This window comes from Bombina bombina, chromosome 3, assembly GCF_027579735.1.
Source record: "Bombina bombina isolate aBomBom1 chromosome 3, aBomBom1.pri, whole genome shotgun sequence".
Lineage (NCBI taxonomy): Eukaryota > Metazoa > Chordata > Amphibia > Anura > Bombinatoridae > Bombina > Bombina bombina.
Genome location: NC_069501.1, coordinates 542,120,106 through 542,145,259, shown reverse-complemented (window position 1 = coordinate 542,145,259; position 25,154 = coordinate 542,120,106). Strand labels below are relative to the sequence as shown.

Here is a 25,154-nt window from a genome sequence, read left to right as displayed (position 1 = left end):
AAGCGGGCCTCACAGCAGTTTGAGTACCCCTTTCCACGAAAGTCTAAACACCTCACATTTTCCCCTCCTCCTGTGGAGGCAAAACTAAGAATGAGGGGAATAAGTAAGTGGAAGGGATAAAAGCTCTTGTTGTGTTGGGTGGTTTTTGCCTGCCACCAGATGGAGTTTAATCCCATGGGTTATGGTCGTGGACTCTCCCCACCTTATGAAAGGAAAATCAATCATCCTATACAAACAATTTTGCATGTTCAATTACAACAAATGACAAAAAATTTACAGATTCAAAAAAAAAAAAAAAAAAAAAAAAAAATATCTATTTAACTGAATGTATGTACACACACAAGGTGAAAAGGCCACCAAAAAAACTAAATATAAAAAAAAAAATGCAGAGGCTATCCCTGTTTATAGGGCATCTTTCAGCCATAGAAATATTTATTGAGTAAAGGGATGCATTGCATTAAATATCATACAATTTCTGCATAAATCAATTAACGAACAGATGAAACTAGAAACTTTCAACAGCAATGTACTATTAAACAGTGAGCTGCCTGAAAACATCTGGTAAGCCAATGATGAGAAAAAACAAAATGTATGCTTACCTGATAAAATTTCTTTCCGGATATGGTGAGTCCACGGCATCATCAATTACTGTTGGGAATATCACTCCTGGCCAGCAGGAGGCGGCAAAGAGCACCACGGCAAAGCTGTTAAAGGGCCATAATACCCAAATGTTTAAACACTTGAAAGTGATGCAGCATAGCTGTAAAAAGCTGATTAGAAAATATCACCTGAACATCTCTATGTAAAAAAGAAAGATATTTTACCTCAAAAGTTCCTCAGTAGCCACCTCCCATTGTAAAGGATTTCTAAGCAGCATATTAGTGTGTCTGTCCCGGGACAACTGAAAGTATGAGCTTCGTGCACTCTCATATTATTTCACCAATCAGGTAAAGGAAGCTTACTATGAAATCTCATGAGAGTTAAGTCAAATCTCATGAGATCACAGTAAGAGTTCATGACCTCAGCACTGCTGATGCTGATTGGCTGCTGTTCATTTCTTCATTTTTTTAATTTTTTTACCTGCAGCTGGGAGCAGCTGAGTATGACTTTTTACACAGAACTTACTCTGGTGAGCTGAGGAAATTGTGAGGTAAAATATCTTCCTTTTTTACATAGAGATGCTCAGGTGATATTTTCCTGTCAGCTTTTTACAGTTATACTGCATCAGTTTCAAGTGATTTAGCATATGAGTATTATGTCCCTTTAAGTATCACTCCCATTCCCACAACCCCGAGTCATTCGACCAAAGGTAAATGGAGAAAAAGAAGTAACACAAGGTGTAGAGGTGCCTGAGGTTTTAGAAAAAAGGAACTGTCTTAACCTAAAAAGGGGTGGGGCCGTGGACTCGCCGTTCTGGAAAGAAGAAATTTATCAGGTAAGCATACATTGTTTTCTTTCCTAAGATATGGTGAGTCCATGGCATCATCAATTACTGTTGGGAACCAATACCCAAGCTAGAGGACACAGATGATTAGGGAGGGGCAAGACAGGTAGGTAATCCACATCCACCACTGCTTGAAGAACCTTCCTCCCAAAAGAAGCCTCAACTGAGGCAAAAGTATCGAATTTGTGAAATTTAGAAATAGTATGCAGAGAAGACCAAGTTGCAGCCTTGCAAATCTGTTCCATAGAAGCTTTATTCTTGAAAGCCAAAGAAGAGAAAGCCCCAGTGGAATGAGCTGTAATTCTCTCAGGAGGCTGCTGACCAGCAGTCTCATAGGCCAAACGAATTATACTTCTTAACCAGAGAGAAAGAGAAGTAGCTGTAGCTTTCTGACCTTTACGTTTCCCAGAGAAACAGGGCAGAAGACTGGCGAAAATCCTTAGATGCCTGAAGGTAGAAATGAGATTTGGTTGAAGGAAGGGACCCTGAAGTAGGTGGTCTCCAATAGGTCCGCAAACCAAATCCTGCAAGGCCACGTAGGGGCTATGAGACTCACGGACGCTCTCTCCTGCCTGATATGAGCAATGACTCGCAGAAGGAGAGCAAACTGAGGAAACAGGTATGCCAGCCTGAAATTCCAAGGGACTGCCAGAGCATCTATCAGAGAAGCCTGAGGATCCCTCGACCTCGAAGCGTACCTCAGGAGCTTGGCATTCTGTCGAGACGCCATCAGATCCAGCTCCGGCTTCCCCCATTTGAGGATCAAACTGGAGAACACCTCCAGATGGAGCTCCCACTTACCGGGATGAAAAGTCTGTCTGCTCAGAAAATCCACCTCCCAATTGTCCACTTCTGGAATGTGGATGGCAGATAGACCGCAACTGTGAGCTTCTGCCCACTGAATAATCTGAGCGACCTCTTTCATGGCTAAGGAACTCAGAGTCCCTCCTTGGTGGATGATGTAAGCCACTGATGTGTTGTCCGACTGGAACCTGATAAACCGGGCGAAGGCTAACCGAGTCCAAGCCATCAGAGCATTGAAGATCGCTCACAACTCCAAGATGTTTATGGGGAGAGCTGACTGCTCCCAAGTCCAGAGTCCTTGCGCTTTTAACAAGTCTCAGTCTGCTCCCCAGCCACGCAAGCTGGCGTCCGTGGTCACAATCACCCAGGAAGGTCTCTGAAAACACGTTCCCTGAGAGAGATGTCCCTGAGAGAGATGTTCCTGAGACAGCCACCACGGGAGAGAGTCTCTTGTCAACTGATCCAGATCTATCCTCTGAGACAGATCCGCATAGTCTCCGTTCCATTGTCTGAGCATGCATAACTGCAATGGAACCGAGCGAATGGAACGATGACCATGGACGCGACCATCAGACCAATTACCTCCATATATTGAGCCACTGATAACTCTGTAGAGAGGCAAGAGGAAAGAAAGCATCTTGGCTTTTCTAAACTCTGTCAGAAATATTTTCATTGATAGAGAATCTATAATGGTTCCTAAGAACACTAGCCTTGAAGCTGGAACAAGGGAACTCTTTCCCAGATTCACTTTCCATCCGTGGGAACGTAGAAAAGATAACAAGATCCCTATATGAGTTTGCTTGTTTAAAAGATGGCGCCTGAACCAGAATGTCGTCCAGATAAGGCGCCACTGCAATTCCCCAAGACAGGATCACTGCCAAGAGAGGCCCCAGAACCTTTGAGAAAATTCTAAGAGCTGTGGCAAGACCAAACAACAGAGCTACAAACTGAAAGTGTTTGTCCAGAAAGGCAAATCTCAGAAACTTGTGATGATCCCTGTGAATGGGAATATGAAGGTATGCATCCTTCAGGTCTATGGTCGTCATGAACTGACCCTCTTGAACCAAGGGAAGAATGGAACGTATGGTTTCCATCTTGAAGGATTGTACTTTGAGAAACTTGTTTAGACACTTCAAGTCTAGAATCGGTCAGAGTTCCCTCTTTTTTGGGAACCACAAACAGATTGGAATAGAATCCTAACCTCTGTTCCTGAACTGGAACTATCACTCCCAGGTCCGAAAGGTCCTGAACACATTTCAAGAACGCCTCTTTATCTGGTCTGCAGATAATCTTGAGAGATGGAACATGCCCCTAGGATGAAAAGTCTTGAACTTTAATTTGTAACCCTGGGATACGATGTCCACGGCCCAAGGGTCTGGAACATCTCATATCCATGCTTGAGAGAACTGAGAAAGTCTGCCCCCCACTTGGTCCGATCCCGGATTGGGGGGCAAACCCTTCATGCTGATTTTGAATCAGCTGCGGGTTTCTTTGATTGCTTCCCCTTGTTCCAAGACTGATTGGGTTTCCAAGTTTGTTTGGACTGTTCCTGCTTGGAAGTTGAAGGGGAAGGCTTACCTCTGATGTTACGAAAGGAAAGAAAACTACTCTGACGTGCATTCGATCTATTTTTCTTATCTTGTGGCAGAAAAAGGAAATTTATGCTTAACTGATAAATTGATTTCTTTTACGATATGCCGAGTACACGGGTTTCATCCTTTACTTGTGGGATATAATCCTCCTGCTAACAAGAAGTGGCAAAGAGCACCACAGCAGAGCTGCTATATAGCTCCTCCCCTAACACCTCCCCCCAGTCATTCGACCGAAGATATAGGAAGAGAAAGGTAAATAACCATTAAGGTGCAGAGGTGACTGAAGTTTATATAAAAATAAAACCTGTCTCAAAATGACAGGGTGGGCCATGGACTCAGTATATCGTAAAAGGAATCCATTTATCAGGTAAGCATAAAACATAATTTATGTAAGAACTTACCTGATAAATTCATTTCTTTCATATTAACAAGAGTCCATGAGCTAGTGACGTATGGGATATACATTCCTACCAGGAGGGGCAAAGTTTCCCAAACCTTAAAATGCCTATAAATACACCCCTCACCACACCCACAAATCAGTTTAACGAATAGCCAAGAAGTGGGGTGATAAGAAAAAAAGTGCGAAGCATATAAAATAAGGAATTGGAATAATTGTGCTTTATACAAAAAAATCATAACCACCACAAAAAAGGGTGGGCCTCATGGACTCTTGTTAATATGAAAGAAATTAATTTATCAGGTAAGTTCTTACATAAATTATGTTTTCTTTCATGTAATTAACAAGAGTCCATGAGCTAGTGACGTATGGGATAATGACTACCCAAGATGTGGATCTTTCCACGCAAGAGTCACTAGAGAGGGAGGGATAAAATAAAGACAGCCAATTCCTGCTGAAAATAATCCACACCCAAAATAAAGTTTAACAAAAAACATAAGCAGAAGATTCAAACTGAAACCGCTGCCTGAAGAACTTTTCTACCAAAAACTGCTTCAGAAGAAGAAAATACATCAAAATGGTAGAATTTAGTAAAAGTATGCAAAGAGGACCAAGTTGCTGCTTTGCAGATCTGGTCAACCGAAGCTTCATTCCTAAACGCCCAGGAAGTAGATACTGACCTAGTAGAATGAGCTGTAATTCTTTGAGGCGGAATTTTACCCGACTCAACATAGGCAAGATGAATTAAAGATTTCAACCAAGATGCCAAAGAAATGGCAGAAGCTTTCTGGCCTTTTCTAGAACCGGAAAAGATAACAAATAGACTAGAAGTCTTACGGAAAGATTTCGTAGCTTCAACATAATATTTCAAAGCTCTAACAACATCCAAAGAATGCAATGATTTCTCCTTAGAATTCTTAGGATTAGGACATAATGAAGGAACCACAATTTCTCTACTAATGTTGTTGGAATTCACAACTTTAGGTAAAAATTCAAAAGAAGTTCGCAACACCGCCTTATCCTGATGAAAAATCAGAAAAGGAGACTCACACGAAAGAGCAGATAATTCAGAAACTCTTCTAGCAGAAGAGATGGCCAAAAGGAACAAAACTTTCCAAGAAAGTAATTTAATGTCCAAAGAATGCATAGGTTCAAACGGAGGAGCTTGAAGAGCTCCCAGAACCAAATTCAAACTCCAAGGAGGAGAAATTGACTTAATGACAGGTTTTATACGAACCAAAGCTTGTACAAAACAATGAATATCAGGAAGAATAGCAATCTTTCTGTGAAAAAGAACAGAAAGAGCGGAGATTTGTCCTTTCAAAGAACTTGCGGACAAACCCTTATCTAAACCATCCTGAAGAAACTGTAAAATTCTCGGTATTCTAAAAGAATGCCAAGAAAAATGATGAGAAAGACACCAAGAAATATAAGTCTTCCAGACTCTATAATATATCTCTCGAGATACAGATTTACGAGCCTGTAACATAGTATTAATCACGGAGTCAGAGAAACCTCTATGACCAAGAATCAAGCGTTCAATCTCCATACCTTTAAATTTAAGGATTTCAGATCCGGATGGAAAAAAGGACCTTGTGACAGAAGGTCTGGTCTTAACGGAAGAGTCCATGGCTGGCAAGATGCCATCCGGACAAGATCCGCATACCAAAACCTGTGAGGCCATGCCGGAGCTATTAGCAGAACAAACGAGCATTCCCTCAGAATCTTGGAGATTACTCTTGGAAGAAGAACTAGAGGCGGAAAAATATAGGCAGGATGATACTTCCAAGGAAGTGATAATGCATCCACTGCCTCCGCCTGAGGATCCCGGGATCTGGACAGATACCTGGGAAGTTTCTTGTTTCGATGAGAGGCCATCAGATCTATCTCTGGGAGCCCCCACAATTGAACAATCTGAAGAAATACCTCTGGGTGAAGAGACCATTCGCCCGGATGCAACGTTTGGCGACTGAGATAATCCGCTTCCCAATTGTCTACACCTGGGATATGAACCGCAGAGATTAGACAGGAGCTGGATTCCGCCCAAACCAAAATCCGAGATACTTCTTTCATAGCCAGAGGACTGTGAGTCCCTCCTTGATGATTGATGTATGCCACAGTTGTGACATTGTCTGTCTGAAAACAAATGAACGATTCTCTCTTCAGAAGAGGCCAAGACTGAAGAGCTCTGAAAACTGCACGGAGTTCCAAGATATTGATCGGTAATCTCACCTCCTGAGATTCCCAAACTCCTTGTGCCGTCAGAGATCCCCACACAGCTCCCCAACCTGTGAGACTTGCATCTGTTGAAATTACAGTCCAGGTCGGAAGAACAAAAGAAGCCCCCTGAATTAAACGATGGTGATCTGTCCACCATGTTAGAGAGTGCCGAACAATCGGTTTTAAAGATATTAATTGATATATCTTCGTGTAATCCCTGCACCATTGGTTCAGCATACAGAGCTGAAGAGGTCGCATGTGAAAACGAGCAAAGGGGATCGCGTCCGATGCAGCAGTCATAAGACCTAGAATTTCCATGCATAAGGCTACCGAAGGGAATGATTGAGACTGAAGGTTTCGACAGGCTGTAATCAATTTTAGACGTCTCTTGTCTGTTAAAGACAAAGTCATGGACACTGAATCTATCTGGAAACCCAGAAAGGTTACCCTTGTTTGAGGAATCAAAGAACTTTTTGGTAAATTGATCCTCCAACCATGATCTTGAAGAAACAACACAAGTCGATTCGTATGAGACTCTGCTAAATGTAAAGACGGAGCAAGTACCAAGATATCGTCCAAATAAGGAAATACCACAATACCCTGTTCTCTGATTACAGACAGAAGGGCACCGAGAATCTTTGTGAAAATTCTTGGAGCTGTAGCAAGGCCAAACGGTAGAGCCACAAATTGGTAATGCTTGTCTAGAAAAGAGAATCTCAGGAACTGATAATGATCTGGATGAATCGGAATATGCAGATATGCATCCTGTAAATCTATTGTGGACATATAATTCCCTTGCTGAACAAAAGGCAATATAGTCCTTACAGTTACCATCTTGAACGTCGGTATCCTTACATAACGATTCAATAATTTTAGATCCAGAACTGGTCTGAAGGAATTCTCCTTCTTTGGTACAATGAAGAGATTTGAATAAAACCCCATCCCCTGTTCCGGAACCGGAACCGGAACTGGCATAATTACTCCAGCCAACTCTAGATCTGAAACACAATTCAGAAATGCTTGAGCTTTCACTGGATTTACTGGGACATGGGAAAGAAAAAATCTCTTTGCAGGAGGTCTCATCTTGAAACCAATTCTGTACCCTTCTGAAACAATGTTCTGAATCCAAAGATTGTGAACAGAATTGATCCAAATTTCTTTGAAAAAACGTAACCTGCCCCCTACCAGCTGAACTGGAATGAGGGCCGTACCTTCATGTGAACTTAGAAGCAGGCTTTGCCTTTCTGGCAGGCTTGGATTTATTCCAGACTGGAGATGGTTTCCAAACTGAAACTGCTCCTGAGGATGAAGGATCAGGCTTTTGTTCTTTGTTGAAACGAAAGGAACGAAAACGATTGTTAGCCCTGTTTTTACCTTTAGACTTTTTATCCTGTGGTAAAAAAGTTCCTTTCCCACAAGTAACAGTTGAAATAATAGAATCCAACTGAGAACCAAATAATTTGTTTCCCTGGAAAGAAATGGAAAGTAGAGTTGATTTAGAAGCCATATCAGCATTCCAAGTCTTAAGCCATAAAGCTCTTCTGACTAAGATAGCCAGAGACATAAATCTAACATCAACTCTAATAATATCAAAAATGGCATCACAGATGAAATTATTAGCATGCTGGAGAAGAATAATAATATCATGAGAATCACGATTTGTTACCTGTTGCGCTAGAGTTTCCAACCAAAAAGTTGAAGCTGCAGCAACATCAGCCAATGATATAGCAGGTCTAAGAAGATTACCTGAACATAGATAAGCTTTCCTTAGAAAAGATTCAATTTTTCTATCTAAAGGATCCTTAAACGAGGTACCATCTGACGTAGGAATGGTAGTACGTTTTGCAAGGGTAGAAATAGCCCCATCAACTTTAGGGATTTTGTCCCAAAATTCTAACCTGTCAGGCGGAACAGGATATAATTTCTTAAAACGTTTAGAAGGAGTAAATGAATTACCCAATTTATCCCATTCCTTAGCAATTACTGCAGAAATAGCATTAGGAACAGGAAAGACTTCTGGAATAACCGCAGGAGCTTTAAAAACCTTATCCAAACGTATAGAATTAGTATCAAGAGGACTAGAATCCTCTATTTCTAAAGCAATTAGTACTTCTTTAAGTAAAGAGCGAATAAATTCCATCTTAAATAAATATGAAGATTTATCAGCATCAATCTCTGAGACAGAATCCTCTGAACCAGAAGAGTCCAAAGAATCAGAATGATGGTGTTCATTTAAAAATTCATCTGTAGAGAGAGAAGATTTAAAAGACTTTTTACGTTTACTAGAAGGAGAAATAACAGACAAAGCCTTCTTTATGGATTCAGAAACAAAATCTCTTATGTTATCAGGAACATTCTGCACCTTAGATGTTGAGGGAACTGCAACAGGCAATGGTACATCACTAAAGGAAATATTATCTGCTTTAACAAGTTTGTCATGACAATTATTACAAACAACAGCTGGAGGAATAGCTACCAAAAGTTTACAGCAGATACACTTAGCTTTGGTAGATCCAGCAGGCAGAGGTTTTCCTGTAGTATCTTCTGGCTCAGATGCAACGTGAGACATCTTGCAATATGTAAGAGAAAAAACAACATATAAAGCAAAATAGATCAAATTCCTTATAAGACAGTTTCAGGAATGGGAAAAAAATGCCAAACATCAAGCTTCTAGCAACCAGAAGCAAATGAAAAATGAGACTGAAATAATGTGGCGACAAAAGCGACGCCCATATTTTTTGGCGCCAAATAAGACGCCCACATTATTTGGCGCCTAAATGCTTTTGGCGCCAAAAATGACGCCACATCCGGAACGCCGACATTTTTGGCGCAAAATAACGTCAAAAATGACGCAACTTCCGGCGACACGTATGACGCCGGAAGCGGAAAAGAATTTTTGCGCCAAAAAAGTCCGCGCCAAGAATGACGCAATAAAATGAAGCATTTTCAGCCCCCGCGAGCCTAACAGCCCACAGGGAAAAAAGTCAAATTTTTGAGGTAAGAAAAATATGATAATTTAAAGCATAATCCCAAATATGAAACTGACTGACTGGAAATAAGGAAAGTTGAACATTCTGAGTCAAGGCAAATAAATGTTTGAATACATATATTTAGAACTTTATAAATAAAGTGCCCAACCATAGCTTAGAGTGTCACAGAAAATAAGACTTACTTACCCCAGGACACTCATCTACATGTTTGTAGAAAGCCAAACCAGTACTGAAACGAGAATCAGTAGAGGAAATGGTAAATATAAGAGTATATCGTCGATCTGAAAAGGGAGGTAAGAGATGAATCTCTACGACCGATAACAGAGAACCTTATGAAAAAGACCCCGTAGAAGGAGATCACTGCATTCAATAGGCAATACTCTCCACACATCCCTCTGACATTCACTGCACGCTGAGAGGAAAACCGGGCTCCAACTTGCTGCGGAGCGCATATCAACGTAGAATCTAGCACAAACTTACTTCACCACCTCCCTTGGAGGCAAAGTTTGTAAAACTGATTTGTGGGTGTGGTGAGGGGTGTATTTATAGGCATTTTAAGGTTTGGGAAACTTTGCCCCTCCTGGTAGGAATGTATATCCCATACGTCACTAGCTCATGGACTCTTGTTAATTACATGAAAGAAATTTCCTTTTCTTTAATAAGATATACAGAGTCCACGGGTTTCATCCTTTACTTGTGGGATACCAATACCAAAGCTTTAGGACACGGATGAAAGGGAGGGACAAAACAGGAACCTAAAAGGAAGGCACCACTGCTTGAAGCACCTTTCTCCCAAAAATATCCTCAGAAGAAGCAAAAGTATCAAATTTGTAAAAAGTATGAAGGGAGGACCAAGTCGCAGCCTTACAAATCTGTTCAACAGAAGCATAATTTTTAAAAGCCCATGTGGATGCCACAGCTCTAGTAGAATGAGCCACAATCTTCTCAGGAGGCTGCTGTCCAGCAGTCTCGTATGCCAAACTTTGGCAGAGACAACATGTCCACTAGATCTGCATACCATGTCCTGCGTGGCCACGCAGACGCTATTAGAATTACCGAAGCCCTCTCCTGTTTGATTCTGGCAATCACACGAGGAAGGAGAGGAAACGGTGGAAACACATAAGCCAGGTTGAACGACCAAGGTACTGCTAGGGCATTTATCAGCACCACCTGGGGGTCTCTTGACCTGGACCCGTAACGTGGAAGTTTGGCATTCTGTCGAGATGCCATCAGATCCAATTCCGGTGTGCCCCATTGATGAATTAAGGTTGCAAACACCTCCGGGTGAAGTTCCCATTCCCCCGGATGAAAAGTCTGACGACTTAGAAAATCTGCTTCCCAGTTCTCTACTCCTGGGATATAGATCGCAGACAGATGGCAAGAGTGAGCCTCCGCCCATCGAATTATCATTGAAACTTCTATCATCGCTAGAGAACTCCTTGTTCCTCCTTGATGATTGATGTACGCCACAGTCGTGATGTCCGACTGGAATCTTATGAATTTTGCCAAAGCCAACTGAAGCCACGCTAGCAGCGCATTGAAAATCGCTCTCAGTTCCAGAATATTGATTGGTAATTGAGACTCCGCCTGAGTCCACACGCCCTGAGCCTTCCGGGAATTCCAGACTGCACCCCAGCCCAGAAGACTGGCGTCTGTCGTTACTATCACCCAAGATGGCCTGCGGAAGCACATCCCTTGGGACAGATTGTCCTGCGACAACCACCACTGAAGAGAGTCTCTGATCTCTTGGTCCAGATTTATCTGAGGAGATAAATTCACATAATCCCCATTCCACTGACTGAGAATGCACAGTTGTAGTGGTCTGAGATGAAAGCGAGCAAACTGAATGATATCCATTGCCGCTACCATTAGTCTGATGGCTTCCATGCACTGAGCCACTGATGGCCGATGAATGGACTGTAGAGCCCTGCAAGTATTTAGAATCTTTGATTTTCTGACTTCTGTCAGAAATATTTTCATGTTTTCTGAGTCTATCAGAGTTCCCAGGAATGAAACTAGTCTGTGGAACTAGTGAACTCTTTTCTACATTCACTTTTCAACCGTGAGTTCTCAGAAATGACAACACTATTTCCGTGTGTGATTTTGATAGATGAAATGTTGACGCCTGGATCAAGATATCGTCCAGATAAGGCGCCACCGCTATTCCTTGCGGCCTGAGCACCGCTAGAAGAGTCCCTAGAACCTTTGTGAAGATCCTTGGAGCCGTGGCCAACCCGAAGGGAAGGGCCACAAACTGATAATGTTTGTCCTGAAATGCAAATTGCAGGAACGGATGATCCTTGTGGATAGGGACGTGAAGATACGCATCCTTCAGGTCCACCATGGTCATGTACTGACCCTCCTGGATCATGGGCAGAATTGTACGAATGTTCTCCATCTTGAACGATGGGACTCTGAGAAACTTGTTTAGACATTTGAGATCTAAAATTGGTCTGAAGGTTCCCTCTTTTTTGGGAACCATGAAAAGGTTTGAATAGAACCCCTGCCCTTGTTCTCGAGCTGGAACTGGGCAAATTACACCCATGGTGTAGAGGTCTTTTACATAGCGCAAGAACGCCTCTCTTTTTGTCTGATCTACAGACAATCGTGAGAGATGAAATCTTCCTCTTGGGGGAAAATCCTTGAATTCCAACTGATACCCCTGGGTCACAATTTCCAATGCCCAGGGATCCTGTACATCCCTTGCCCAAGCCTGAGAAAAGAAAGAGTCTGCCCCCTACTAGATCCGGTCCCGGATGAGGGACTGCCCCTTCATGCTGTCTTGGTAGCAGCAGCGGGCTTTTTGACTTGTTTACTTTTATTCCAGGCCTGGTTAGGTCTCCAGACCGCCTTGGATTGCGCAAGGTTCCCTTCCTGCTTAGCGGAGGAAGGGGAAGCAGATGATGTTCCTTTAAAATTTCGAAAGGAACGAAAATTATTTTGTTTGCTCCTCATCTTGAGGGGCTTGTCCTGAGGTAGGGTGTGACCCTTACCTCCAGTAAAGTCAGAAATTATTTCCTTCAGTTCAGGCCCAAATAGGGTCTTACCCTTGAAGGGAATAGACAAAAGCTTAGACTTAGACGACCCATCTGCCGACCAAGATTTTAGCCATAACGCTCTGCGCGCCACAATGGCAAAGCCTGCATTTTTTGCTGCTAATTTCGCAAGCTGAAAAGCAGCATCCGCCATGAAAGAATTTGAAAGTTTAAGCCTTAATTCTGTCTAAAATGTCCTCTAAAGGTGTCTCCACCTTCAGGGACTATTCCAGGGCATCAAATCAGAAGGCAGCTGCAGTAGTTACTGGAACCATGCAAGCTATAGGCTGCAAAAGAAAACCCTGGTGAACAAAAATTCTTTAGAAGACCCTCCAGCTTTTTAACCATAGGGTCTTTGAACGCACAACTGTCCTCAATGGGTATAGTTGTACGCTTAGCTAAAGTAGAAACAGCTCCCTCCACCTTGGGAATCAATTGCCAAAAATCCCGCATGGTGTCAGATATGGGAAACATTTTCTTAAAATTAGGAGGGGGAGAAAACGGTATACCTGGTCTATCCCATTCCTTCTTAACAATTTCCGAAATTCTCTTAGGAACCGGAAAAACATCCGTGTAAGTAGGTACTTCCAAATATTTGTCCATTTTACACAATTTTTCTGGAGGAACCGTGATCGGGTCACAATCATCCAGAGTCACCAAAACCTCCCTGAGCAATAAGGGGAGGTGTTCTAATTTAAATTTAAAGGACATGAAGTCCGAATCTGTCTGAGGTAATACATTTCCCGACTCTGAAAGTTCTCCCTCAGACATAAAATCCCTGACCCCCACATCAGAGCATTGGGAGAATACATCAGAAATAGCCACTAAGGCGTCAGAGGGTTCATTATTTGTATTAATATCTGACCTATGGTGTTTACCCTGCAAGGCTGGCAGCTTAGACAATACCTCTGTAAGGGTGGTAGACATAACTGCAGCCATATATTGCAAAGTAAAAGAATTAGACGCACTAGAAGTACTAGGCGTCGCTTGCGTGAGCGTTAAAGGTTGTGACACTTGGGGAGAATTAGATGGCATATCTTGATTCTCTGCCTGAGAATTCTGAGACCCACTTTCTTTATTTAAAATGTGATCCTTACAGTGTAAGGCCCTTTCGGTACAAGGAGGACACAATGTAAGAGGGGGTTCCACCATGGTTTCTAAACACATAGAACACTGACTTCCCATGTCAGACATGTTGCACAGACTAGTAATAACAGCACAAGTCTTTCCCAAACTTTATGTGTAAAAATAATACAGTACAAAAAAAAAAAACACTGTTACTGCGCCTTTAAGAATAAAAAAAGTGTACACTGTTTTGCAAAATCGTTAAAACGATACCCAAAATGAAATATTTTGTTGTTTTTAGAGCCTAATGTGCCCTCAGAGGCTGCACCACAAGCAAAGGAGTTACATTGCAAATTCAAAAAATTAAGCAGGAGTAAAACGATCTGCAGACAAACAGTTAAAGCCTTCTGCACCTCGCCACAGCTCTGCTGTGGCGCCTACCTGCCCTCAAGACCCGACAAAACGATCTGGTCCCACTCCAAAGTACAGCCTCACAGTCTGGTTCCAAACGGAGCTAATGGCTGTTACCTCTCCAGAAACTAACTGTGCACTGAAGCGCGAAAATAGGCCCCGCCCATCATGTCTGATGAGCCAAAAATGCAGAAAACCGCATGGGAAGCGTTTTCAAGCAATATATGTACACACTTCTTTTAATAATATGCCATGTGAGCCCCACACATAAAATGTAAAAACAACTCAGCCTCATAAACCCTACAATCGTCATTAGGTTTCCTAGGCTACCCCAGTGTCTAACTACAAAGCCCATAAGTGTCCCATGTTATATAGAATGGGATAATAATACAGGTCACCACAGTACCATCCTATAATAAGGACTACTGCTTACCCTTGCCCCGCTTTGGGGAATGTGTCAGCCAAATTCTGATATATCATGTCTCCTCAGAATGCAAATGACTGCACATACCTTAAAATTGTTTGTAGCAAGAAATCGTTCCCCCATACTGAAGACTTCTCATGTACTTCCTCAGCAACGCTTGTGGGAACGAACATTGATCTTAGTTACTACTGCTAAGATCATCAGACTCCAGGCATGATTCTTCTTCCATATCATGCCAGAGTAAAAACAGTACTCACCGGTACCATTTTAAAATAAAAAACTCTTGATTATAGAAAACTAAACTATCTTTTTATCACCAAATAAACTTTACCCTTCCTATTGCTATGCATAGGCAAAGAGAATGACTGAGGGGAGGAGTTAAGGTAGAAGCTATATAGCAGCTCTGCTGTGGTGCTCTTTGCCACTTCCTGTTAGACTCGGTATAGCTTGTAAAAGAAAGACCGTTTACCACCTGTGATATCGGAAATAATTTCTGCCAGGTCAGGTGTAAACAATGTCTTACCCTTGTAAGGGATCGCCAAAAGCTTGGACTTAGATGAAACATTCGCTGACCAAGATTTTAACCATAAAGCTCTGCGCGCTAGTACCGCAAAACCAGATATTTTGGCTCCCAACTTAATGACCTGTAAAGAAGCGTCAGTAATAAAGGAATTAGCTAACTTAAGAGCCTTTCTGCTTGAAGAGACTCAGACAATGCATCAAACAAGTAGGCCGCCGCACTTGTCACAGTGGCAATACACACTGCAGGTTGCCATTGGAGACCTTGATAAACATACATCTTTTTTAAAAAAGCCTCCAGATTTTTGTCCATTGGATCCTTAAAATAACAGCTATCCTCTATAGGAATAGTAGTTCTCTTAGCCAAAGTAGAAATCGCCCCATCCCGCTTTGGGCACCATCTGCCACGAATCCTTAATGGAGTCAGCCACCGGAAACATCTTTTTAAAAATCTGATATGGAGAAAAAGGAATCCCAGGTCTCTCCCACTCCTGTGCAATAATCTCTGTAACACGATTTGGTACAGGAAACACCTCCACAGCAGAAGGAACATCAAAATATTTAGTTTACTAGATAGATGGACTTCTTAGGATTGACAACGACAATATTATCGGAGTCGTCCAGAATAGTAAAAACCTCCTTTAACACACGGAGGTGTTTAAACTTGAATCTGAAGGATACCACTTCAGCATCAGAGGAAGGATTTATACTGAGATTTCACCCTCAGAGGCTACTGACGTATCTTCCTCAGACTTCTGAGAAAGAGCAACTTGATTAGCCGGAACTGGATCAGAAACCTTACTAACTGAATCTTTAAATTTCCTCTTGTGACTTCCCTGAAGCATGGGAACGGCAGCTAATGCCTCAGCTACAGCAGAAGATACCTGGGCAGCAATGTCTGCTGGCAAATAAACTCCTTCAGGAGATTGAGAGGAACCGCAGGGCACTGCATGAGACGATAAAGTTTGAGGAAAAAACTGTGGCATTACCTGAACAGCATTAACTTGAGAGAAAGGTGGCTCCGAATCAAAAAGGCTAACTTTATACATTAGAGTTCTTTCAATACATAAACAAAAAGGGCAAAGGAGGTTCCAATTGGTTATTGAAACAAAGCTTGCATCCAAAAAAGGCAGAGACTCCATATTGCAGAAAAAAAAATAAAAACTTTTTTTTTCATTTCTTCTAACACTGTTTCTTTAAATATTAATTCCCAAAAGTGATCAAAAATCCCCAACACGGATATAGAGCGACTTGCAAAAAACCCACTTATAAGTGAAAATTGACCAAAGAGAAAAACCCTTTATAAAATATTTAGAAGGAAAGTTCCCTCTTTCCAAAACCTCTAACATCTGTTCCTGCCAGACCTCTACACCTCAGCGATATAGCCGAGGCACCTACCTGCCCCCTCTGCTGCTTGCGACTCAGATGTGTGATCGCAACAGCTCCGGACCTCCCAGGATGTATAATGTCCCTTTAAAAGCTTTTTTGTGGTGCTTTTTGCCTCCTCCTGCTGGCCAGGAGTGATATTTCCAACATTTCCAACAGTAATTGATGCCGTGGACTCACTATATCTTAGGAAAGAAGTGTGTAGCCAACACTCATTAACTAGCCTTTCAACAAAAGATAAAGAGAAAGTAAATTTGAAAATGGAAATTTAAAAGCATCTTTAAATGACATGCTCTATCTGAATCATGCAAGCTTAATTTCCTTTAATATCGATTTAAATGATTCTAGAGAGCACTGGTTTTCAAACCTGTCCTCAGGCCTCCTCCCTTACAGTCCAGTTGTCAGGATTACGTTGAAAGAAAGCAGGTAAAATTATGTTTACTAATCAGCAGATTTCACCTGTGCTCTAGTTCAGATATCCGCAAAATGAGGCCTGAGGACAGGTTTGAAAACCAGTGCTATAGAGCATTGCAATTTTAAATACATTTTCAATTTACTTCTATTATAAACGTTGCTTTGTTCTTTTGGTATCATTTGTTGAAGGGTTAACCTAGATAGGCTGATAGATTAGGACTGTGCATATGTCTTTAGCAGTCTATGGCAGCAGGGTTTGCAACCATGTATATCATTGATAACAGAATTTATGTTTACCTGATAAATTACTTTCTCCAACGGTGTGTCCGGTCCACGGCGTCATCCTTACTTGTGGGATATTCTCTTCCCCAACAGGAAATGGCAAAGAGCCCAGCAAAGCTGGTCACATGATCCCTCCTAGGCTCCGCCTACCCCAGTCATTCGACCGACGTTAAGGAGGAATATTTGCATAGGAGAAACCATATGGTACCGTGGTGACTGTAGTTAAAGAAAATAAATTATCAGACCTGATTAAAAAAAAAAACCAGGGCGGGCCGTGGACCGGACACACCGTTGGAGAAAGTAATTTATCAGGTAAACATAAATTCTGTTTTCTCCAACATAGGTGTGTCCGGTCCACGGCGTCATCCTTACTTGTGGGAACCAATACCAAAGCTTTAGGACACGGATGAAGGGAGGGAGCAAATCAGGTCACCTAAATGGAAGGCACCACGGCTTGCAAAACCTTTCTCCCAAAAATAGCCTCAGAAGAAGCAAAAGTATCAAACTTGTAAAATTTGGTAAAAGTGTGCAGTGAAGACCAAGTCGCTGCCCTACATATCTGATCAACAGAAGCCTCGTTCTTGAAGGCCCATGTGGAAGCCACAGCCCTAGTGGAATGAGCTGTGATTCTTTCGGGAGGCTGCCGTCCGGCAGTCTCGTAAGCCAATCTGATGATGCTTTTAATCCAAAAAGAGAGAGAGGTAGAAGTTGCTTTTTGACCTCTCCTTTTACCGGAATAAACAACAAACAAGGAAGATGTTTGTCTAAAATCCTTTGTAGCATCTAAATAGAATTTTAGAGCGCGAACAACATCCAAATTGTGCAACAGACGTTCCTTCTTTGAAACTGGTTTCGGACACAGAGAAGGTACGATAATCTCCTGGTTAATGTTTTTGTTAGAAACAACTTTTGGAAGAAAACCAGGTTTAGTACGTAAAACCACCTTATCTGCATGAAACACCAGATAAGGAGGAGAACACTGCAGAGCAGATAATTCTGAAACTCTTCTGGCAGAAGAAATTGCAACTAAAAACAAAACTTTCCAAGATAATAACTTAATATCAACGGAATGCAAGGGTTCAAACGGAACCCCCTGAAGAACTGAAAGAACTAAATTGAGACTCCAAGGAGGAGTCAAAGGTTTGTAAACAGGCTTAATTCTAACCAGAGCCTGAACAAAGGCTTGAACATCTGGCACAGCAGCCAGTTTTTTGTGAAGTAACACCGACAAGGCAGAAATCTGTCCCTTCAGGGAACTTGCAGATAAACCCTTTTCCAATCCTTCTTGAAGGAAGGATAGAATCCTAGGAATCTTAACCTTGTCCCAAGGGAATCCTTTAGATTCACACCAACAGATATATTTTTTCCAAATTTTGTGGTAAATCTTTCTAGTTACAGGCTTTTTGGCCTGAACAAGAGTATCGATAACAGAATCTGAGAACCCTCGCTTCGATAAAATCAAGCGTTCAATCTCCAAGCAGTCAGCTGGAGTGAAACCAGATTCGGATGTTCGAACGGACCCTGAACAAGAAGGTCTCGTCTCAAAGTTAGCTTCCAAGGTGGAGCCGATGACATATTCACCAGATCTGCATACCAAGTCCTGCGTGGCCACGCAGGAGCTATCAAGATCACCGACGCCCTCTCCTGATTGATCCTGGCTACCAGCCTGGGGATGAGAGGAAACGGCGGGAACACATAAGCTAGTTTGAAGGTCCAAGGTGCTACTAGTGCATCCACTAGAGCCGCCTTGGGATCCCTGGATCTGGACCCGTAGCAAGGAACCTTGAAGTTCTGACGAGAGGCCATCAGATCCATGTCTGGAATGCCCCACAGCTGAGTGACTTGGGCAAAGATTTCCGGATGGAGTTCCCACTCCCCCGGATGCAATGTCTGACGACTCAGAAAGTCCGCTTCCCAATTTTCCACTCCTGGGATGTGGATAGCAGACAGGTGGCAGGAGTGAGACTCCGCCCATAGAATGATTTTGGTCACTTCTTCCATCGCTAGGGAACTCCTTGTTCCCCCCTGATGGTTGATGTACGCAACAGTTGTCATGTTGTCTGATTGAAACCGTATGAACTTGGCCCTCGCTAGCTGAGGCCAAGCCTTGAGAGCATTGAATATCGCTCTCAGTTCCAGAATGTTTATCGGTAGAAGAGATTCTTCCCGAGACCAAAGACCCTGAGCTTTCAGGGATCCCCAGACCGCGCCCCAGCCCATCAGACTGGCGTCGGTCGTGACAATGACCCACTCTGGTCTGCGGAATGTCATCCCTTGTGACAGGTTGTCCAGGGACAGCCACCAACGGAGTGAATCTCTGGTCCTCTGATTTACTTGTATCTTCGGAGACAAGTCTGTATAGTCCCCATTCCACTGACTGAGCATGCACAGTTGCAATGGTCTTAGATGAATGCGCGCAAAAGGAACTATGTCCATTGCCGCTACCATCAACCCGATCACTTCCATGCACTGAGCTATGGAAGGAAGAGGAACGGAATGAAGTATCCGACAAGAGTCTAGAAGTTTTGTTTTTCTGGCCTCTGTCAGAAAAATCCTCATTTCTAAGGAGTCTATTATTGTTCCCAAGAAGGGAACCCTTGTTGACGGGGATAGAGAACTCTTTTCCACGTTCACTTTCCATCCGTGAGATCTGAGAAAGGCCAGGACAATGTCCGTGTGAGCCTTTGCTTGAAGAAGGGACGACGCTTGAATCAGAATGTCGTCCAAGTAAGGTACTACAGCAATGCCCCTTGGTCTTAGCACAGCTAGAAGGGACCCTAGTACCTTTGTGAAAATCCTTGGAGCAGTGGCCAATCCGAAAGGAAGCGCCACGAACTGGTAATGTTTGTCCAGGAATGCGAACCTTAGGAACCGATGATGTTCCTTGTGGATAGGAATATGTAGATACGCATCCTTTAAATCCACCGTGGTCATGAATTGACCTTCCTGGATGGAAGGAAGAATAGTTCGAATGGTTTCCATCTTGAACGATGGAACCTTGAGAAACTTGTTTAAGATCTTGAGATCTAAGATTGGTCTGAACGTTCCCTCTTTTTTGGGAACTATGAACAGATTGGAGTAGAACCCCATCCCTTGTTCTCTTAATGGAACAGGATGAATCACTCCCATTTTTAACAGGTCTTCTACACAATGTAAGAATGCCTGTCTTTTTATGTGGTCTGAAGACAACTGAGACCTGTGGAACCTCCCCCTTGGGGGAAGTCCCTTGAATTCCAGAAGAAAACCTTGGGAGACTATTTCTAGCGCCCAAGGATCCAGAACATCTCTTGCCCAAGCCTGAGCGAAGAGAGAGAGTCTGCCCCCCACCAGATCCGGTCCCGGATCGGGGGCCAACATTTCATGCTGTCTTGGTAGCAGTGGCAGGTTTCTTGGCCTGCTTTCCCTTGTTCCAGCCTTGCATTGGTCTCCAAGCTGGCTTGGCTTGAGAAGTATTACCCTCTTGCTTAGAGGACGTAGCACCTTGGGCTGGTCCGTTTCTACGAAAGGGACGAAAATTAGGTTTATTTTTGGCCTTGAAAGGCCGATCCTGAGGAAGGGCGTGGCCCTTACCCCCAGTGATATCAGAGATAATCTCTTTCAAGTCAGGGCCAAACAGCGTTTTCCCCTTGAAAGGAATGTTAAGTAGCTTGTTCTTGGAAGACGCATCAGCCGACCAAGATTTCAACCAAAGCGCTCTGCGCGCCACAATAGCAAACCCAGAATTCTTAGCCGCTAACCTAGCCAATTGCAAAGTGGCGTCTAGGGTGAAAGAATTAGCCAATTTGAGAGCATTGATTCTGTCCATAATCTCCTCCAAAGGAGGAGAATCACTATCGACCGCCTTTATCAGATCATCAAACCAGAAACATGCGGCTGTAGCGACAGGGACAATGCATGAAATAGGTTGTAGAAGGTAACCTTGCTGAACAAACATCTTTTTAAGCAAACCTTCTAATTTTTTATCCATAGGATCTTTGAAAGCACAACTATCCTCTATGGGTATAGTGGTGCGTTTGTTTAAAGTGGAAACCGCTCCCTCGACCTTGGGGACTGTCTGCCATAAGTCCTTTCTGGGGTCGACCATAGGAAACAATTTTTTAAATATGGGGGGAGGGACGAAAGGAATACCGGGCCTTTCCCATTCTTTATTAACAATGTCCGCCACCCGCTTGGGTATAGGAAAAGCTTCTGGGAGCCCCGGCACCTCTAGGAACTTGTCCATTTTACATAGTTTCTCTGGGATGACCAACTTGTCACAATCATCCAGAGTGGATAATACCTCCTTAAGCAGAATGCGGAGATGTTCCAACTTAAATTTAAATGCAATCACATCAGGTTCAGCCTGTTGAGAAATGTTCCCTGAATCAGTAATTTCTCCCTCAGACAAAACCTCCCTGGCCCCATCAGACTGGGTTAGGGGCCCTTCAGAAATATTATCAGCGTCGTCATGCTCTTCAGTATCTAAAACAGAGCAGCCGCGCTTACGCTGATAAGTGTTCATTTTGGCTAAAATGTTTTTGACAGAATTATCCATTACAGCCGTTAATTGTTGCATAGTAAGGAGTATTGGCGCGCTAGATGTACTAGGGGCCTCCTGAGTGGGCAAGACTCGTGTAGACGAAGGAGGGAATGATGCAGTACCATGCTTACTCCCCTCACTTGAGGAATCATCTTGGGCATCATTGTCATTTTCACATAAATCACATTTATTTAAATGAATAGGAATTCTGGCTTCCCCACATTCAGAACACAGTCTATCTGGTAGTTCAGACATGTTAAACAGGCATAAACTTGATAACAAAGTACAAAAAACGTTTTAAAATAAAACCGTTACTGTCACTTTAAATTTTAAACTGAACACACTTTATTACTGCAATTGCGAAAAAACATGAAGGAATTGTTCAAAATTCACCAAATTTTCACCACAGTGTCTTAAAGCCTTAAAAGTATTGCACACCAAATTTGGAAGCTTTAACCCATAAAATAACGGAACCGGAGCCGTTTTGAACTTTAACCCCTTTACAGTCCCTGGTATCTGCTTTGCTGAGACCCAACCAAGCCCAAAGGGGAATACGATACCAAATGACGCCTTCAGAAAGTCCTTTCTAAGTATCAGAGCTCCTCTCACATGCGACTGCATGCCATGCCTCTCAAAAACAAGTGCGCAACACCGGCGCGAAAATGAGGCTCTGCTTATGCTTTGGGAAAGCCCCTAAAGAATAAGGTGTTTAATACAGTGCCTGCCGATATCAATATATCAAAATACCCAGATAAAATGATTCCTCAAGGCTAAATATATGTTAATAATGAATCGATTTAGCCCAAATAAAGTCTACAGTCTTAATAAGCCCTTGTGAAGCCCTTATTTACGATCGTAATAAACATGGCTTACCGGATCCCATAGGGAAAATGACAGCTTCCAGCATTACATCGTCTTGTTAGAATGTGTCATACCTCAAGCAGCAAGAGACTGCACACTGTTCCCCCAACTGAAGTTAATTGCTCTCAACAGTCCTGTGTGGAACAGCCATGGATTTTAGTGACGGTTGCTAAAATCATTTTCCTCATACAAACAGAAATCTTCATCTCTTTTCTGTTTCTGAGTAAATAGTACATACCAGCACTATTTCAAAATAACAAACTCTTGATTGAATAATAAAAACTACAGTTAAACACTAAAAAACTCTAAGCCATCTCCGTGGAGATGTTGCCTGTACAACGGCAAAGAGAATGACTGGGGTAGGCGGAGCCTAGGAGGGATCATGTGACCAGCTTTGCTGGGCTCTTTGCCATTTCCTGTTGGGGAAGAGAATATCCCACAAGTAAGGATGACGCCGTGGACCGGACACACCTATGTTGGAGAAATTAACATTTTTGCAAACACTGCTGCCAGATGGCTAGACATCTGAACACTCATGAGCTTGCCTAGGATTTCTCAACAAGGGATACAAAGAGAATAAAGCAAAATTGATAGACGTAAATTTGAAAGCTGTTTAAAATGTTATGCTTTATGCAGTCCTCTTAAAAAGGGACATTAAACACCATAAGATATTATTAATTGTTAAATTACATGTAGTAAAACTGCAATATACTTAAATTATTTATTTTGTTCCCCTTTCTTATAATTTAATTCTGAATATTGTTCATTCTGAATCACATGAAACTGAAGACACAGCTATATTCCACAGCCATTGGTTTCACACGCTAGTAAGCAATTTATAACCATTTATAACCATTCCTAATTGACCTCAGCAGAAAAGGTAACCTAAGTAACAAAATGGCGGTGCCCACTGCTTTATGGACACTAACTTTACCATAATTGTTTGAGTATTTAAACAGCTAATAAAATTTTTGAAAATACATGTACAAATTTATTCTCAGGCTAATCTTTGCTCTGAATATATATTTTCAAGCAATGATTTGGTTAGTGTTTAATGTCCCTTTAAGTTTGACTTAACCTCCCCTTTTATACATACTCAAATTTTAGTTTCTTTGATATTCAGATACTCGACAAGATGCAAATATCTTCTAGTTCCTCCTCAAATATTGTAGATTGTTCTTCCTGAAAGGAGTTATCACACAAATTGTGAAGTTGAGAAGGTATAGAATTTTTTCCTATAAGCAGCTAGCTGCATAAGAAGCAGACTGTATGTTTGAATTAAAATATGAGAGAGATCCTAGACACACAACTAGAGGACCTGAAAGCATTCTTATTAAAGTAGACAAAATCTTCTATAAGATTTATGCCAGAGATGATGTAAAGTTAGGGCTATCTCAGAGAGAGAATCCTGCAGAAACCATGAACGTGTTAAGTATGATTCCAACTGAGAAAAGTTTTAATTTTATTTCTGTAGGTTAAAATCTAAAAACTCCACTATAATGTATGGAGAAAAGGGAGCAAAACTCTTCTAACCTAAATATTTTTTGTCAAATTGTAGAAATATTTTAAATTTTCCAATGCAATTTGCAGCATATTACACTCCATAAAAGATTAAGATAGCACAATTATACAAGGCAATAAAACAGTCATCTAAATGAAAGCTAAGAACTCACAAAGTTTCCCCGTCCACGTCCTCTCTCACTGGTTCCTTGGAAATCTTTATTGCCCAGACGTGATTTATCGAAGTTGGCAGTACCCTCATCTTTATCTTCGCCTTCTACAGGGTACTCTTCTGGTCCAGGTGCCCGGTGAGAATGAGAGGAATGTGAAGAAGAGGAGGAGGAACGAGAACGTTCACGCACTTTCCTGTGCTTCCTGTGCAAAGAGAAAGGGCATCAGAAACTATATGCATTTATAAATAAATCATTCTCTGGCTGAAGTTTAACAATGTATTTTCTTAAACGGACTGTTCACTTTGATTAGTGGGTCAAAAAAACTAAACAAAAAACTATGTATGCTTACCTGATTAATTCTATACTTTGGCAGTGAGAGTACACAAATTCATCATAGCCTACGGAAAATACTTGCATTAAATATCCCTACCCCTTCCCTCTCAGTAGTTCAAGCAGAGGATAAGAATAAGTAGAGATAAAAAGGGGTACAGGTGCACCATAAGACTGCCGCCACTACATTATTTCAGGGTGGGTTTGTGGACTCACTGCCAAGAAAACTAAAATTATTATTACCTGATAATTTAATTTCCTTCTTGGCACTGAGAGTCCACAATGACATTGATAACCTATGGGAAATACTATTACTGGCCACCAGAAAGTGGCAGAGACTATAAATATCGCTCCCACTTCCCTCCAGTAGAGAAACAAGGGGTACAGAGGTGCAATTGACTGCTGCCAACAAAACAATAGGGCAGGGTTGTGGACTCTTACTGCCAAGAAGGAAATTAAATCAGGTAAGAATAATTTTAGTTTTCTTGGCAGTGAGTCCAAGATGACCTTCATAACCAATACACAAGCTGTTGACTTCACAAATGTACAGGTGAGAAAAAGAGGAAAGGCAGCAACCCCCAAAAATATCTTCACCCAGAATGTATCTAAACACAAGAAAAAACTAGACTGCAGAAACACAGCTCCCCACTCCACAAGATCTTAATCTGAATACAAAAGGCCCCGACCAAGGAATCGCGTTCATCGGCCCATAGGTCTCACTGAAAAGACTCATCCCAAGAAGATTTATCCGCCAAAAAAGTACAGACGAGATCTCTTTCAACAAACCT

The 25,154-nt window shown here is 42.1% G+C and overlaps 1 protein-coding gene across 6 annotated transcripts in view; it reads right to left on the bottom strand.

Moving 5' to 3' along the window:
- Positions 1–25,154, bottom strand: part of THRAP3 (thyroid hormone receptor associated protein 3) — a 342,660-nt gene that overhangs the window by 135,380 nt on the left and 182,126 nt on the right. For 5 of the 6 annotated variants that reach the window (XM_053707020.1, XM_053707022.1, XM_053707019.1 and 2 more), the window contains one exon: positions 24,037–24,238. In XM_053707020.1, coding sequence (XP_053562995.1) covers positions 24,037–24,238 — 202 coding nt within the window. Of the gene's footprint in view, positions 1–23,459; positions 23,546–24,036; positions 24,239–25,154 lie in introns of those variants that run through there. The other variant, XM_053707024.1, reaches the window with a different exon arrangement.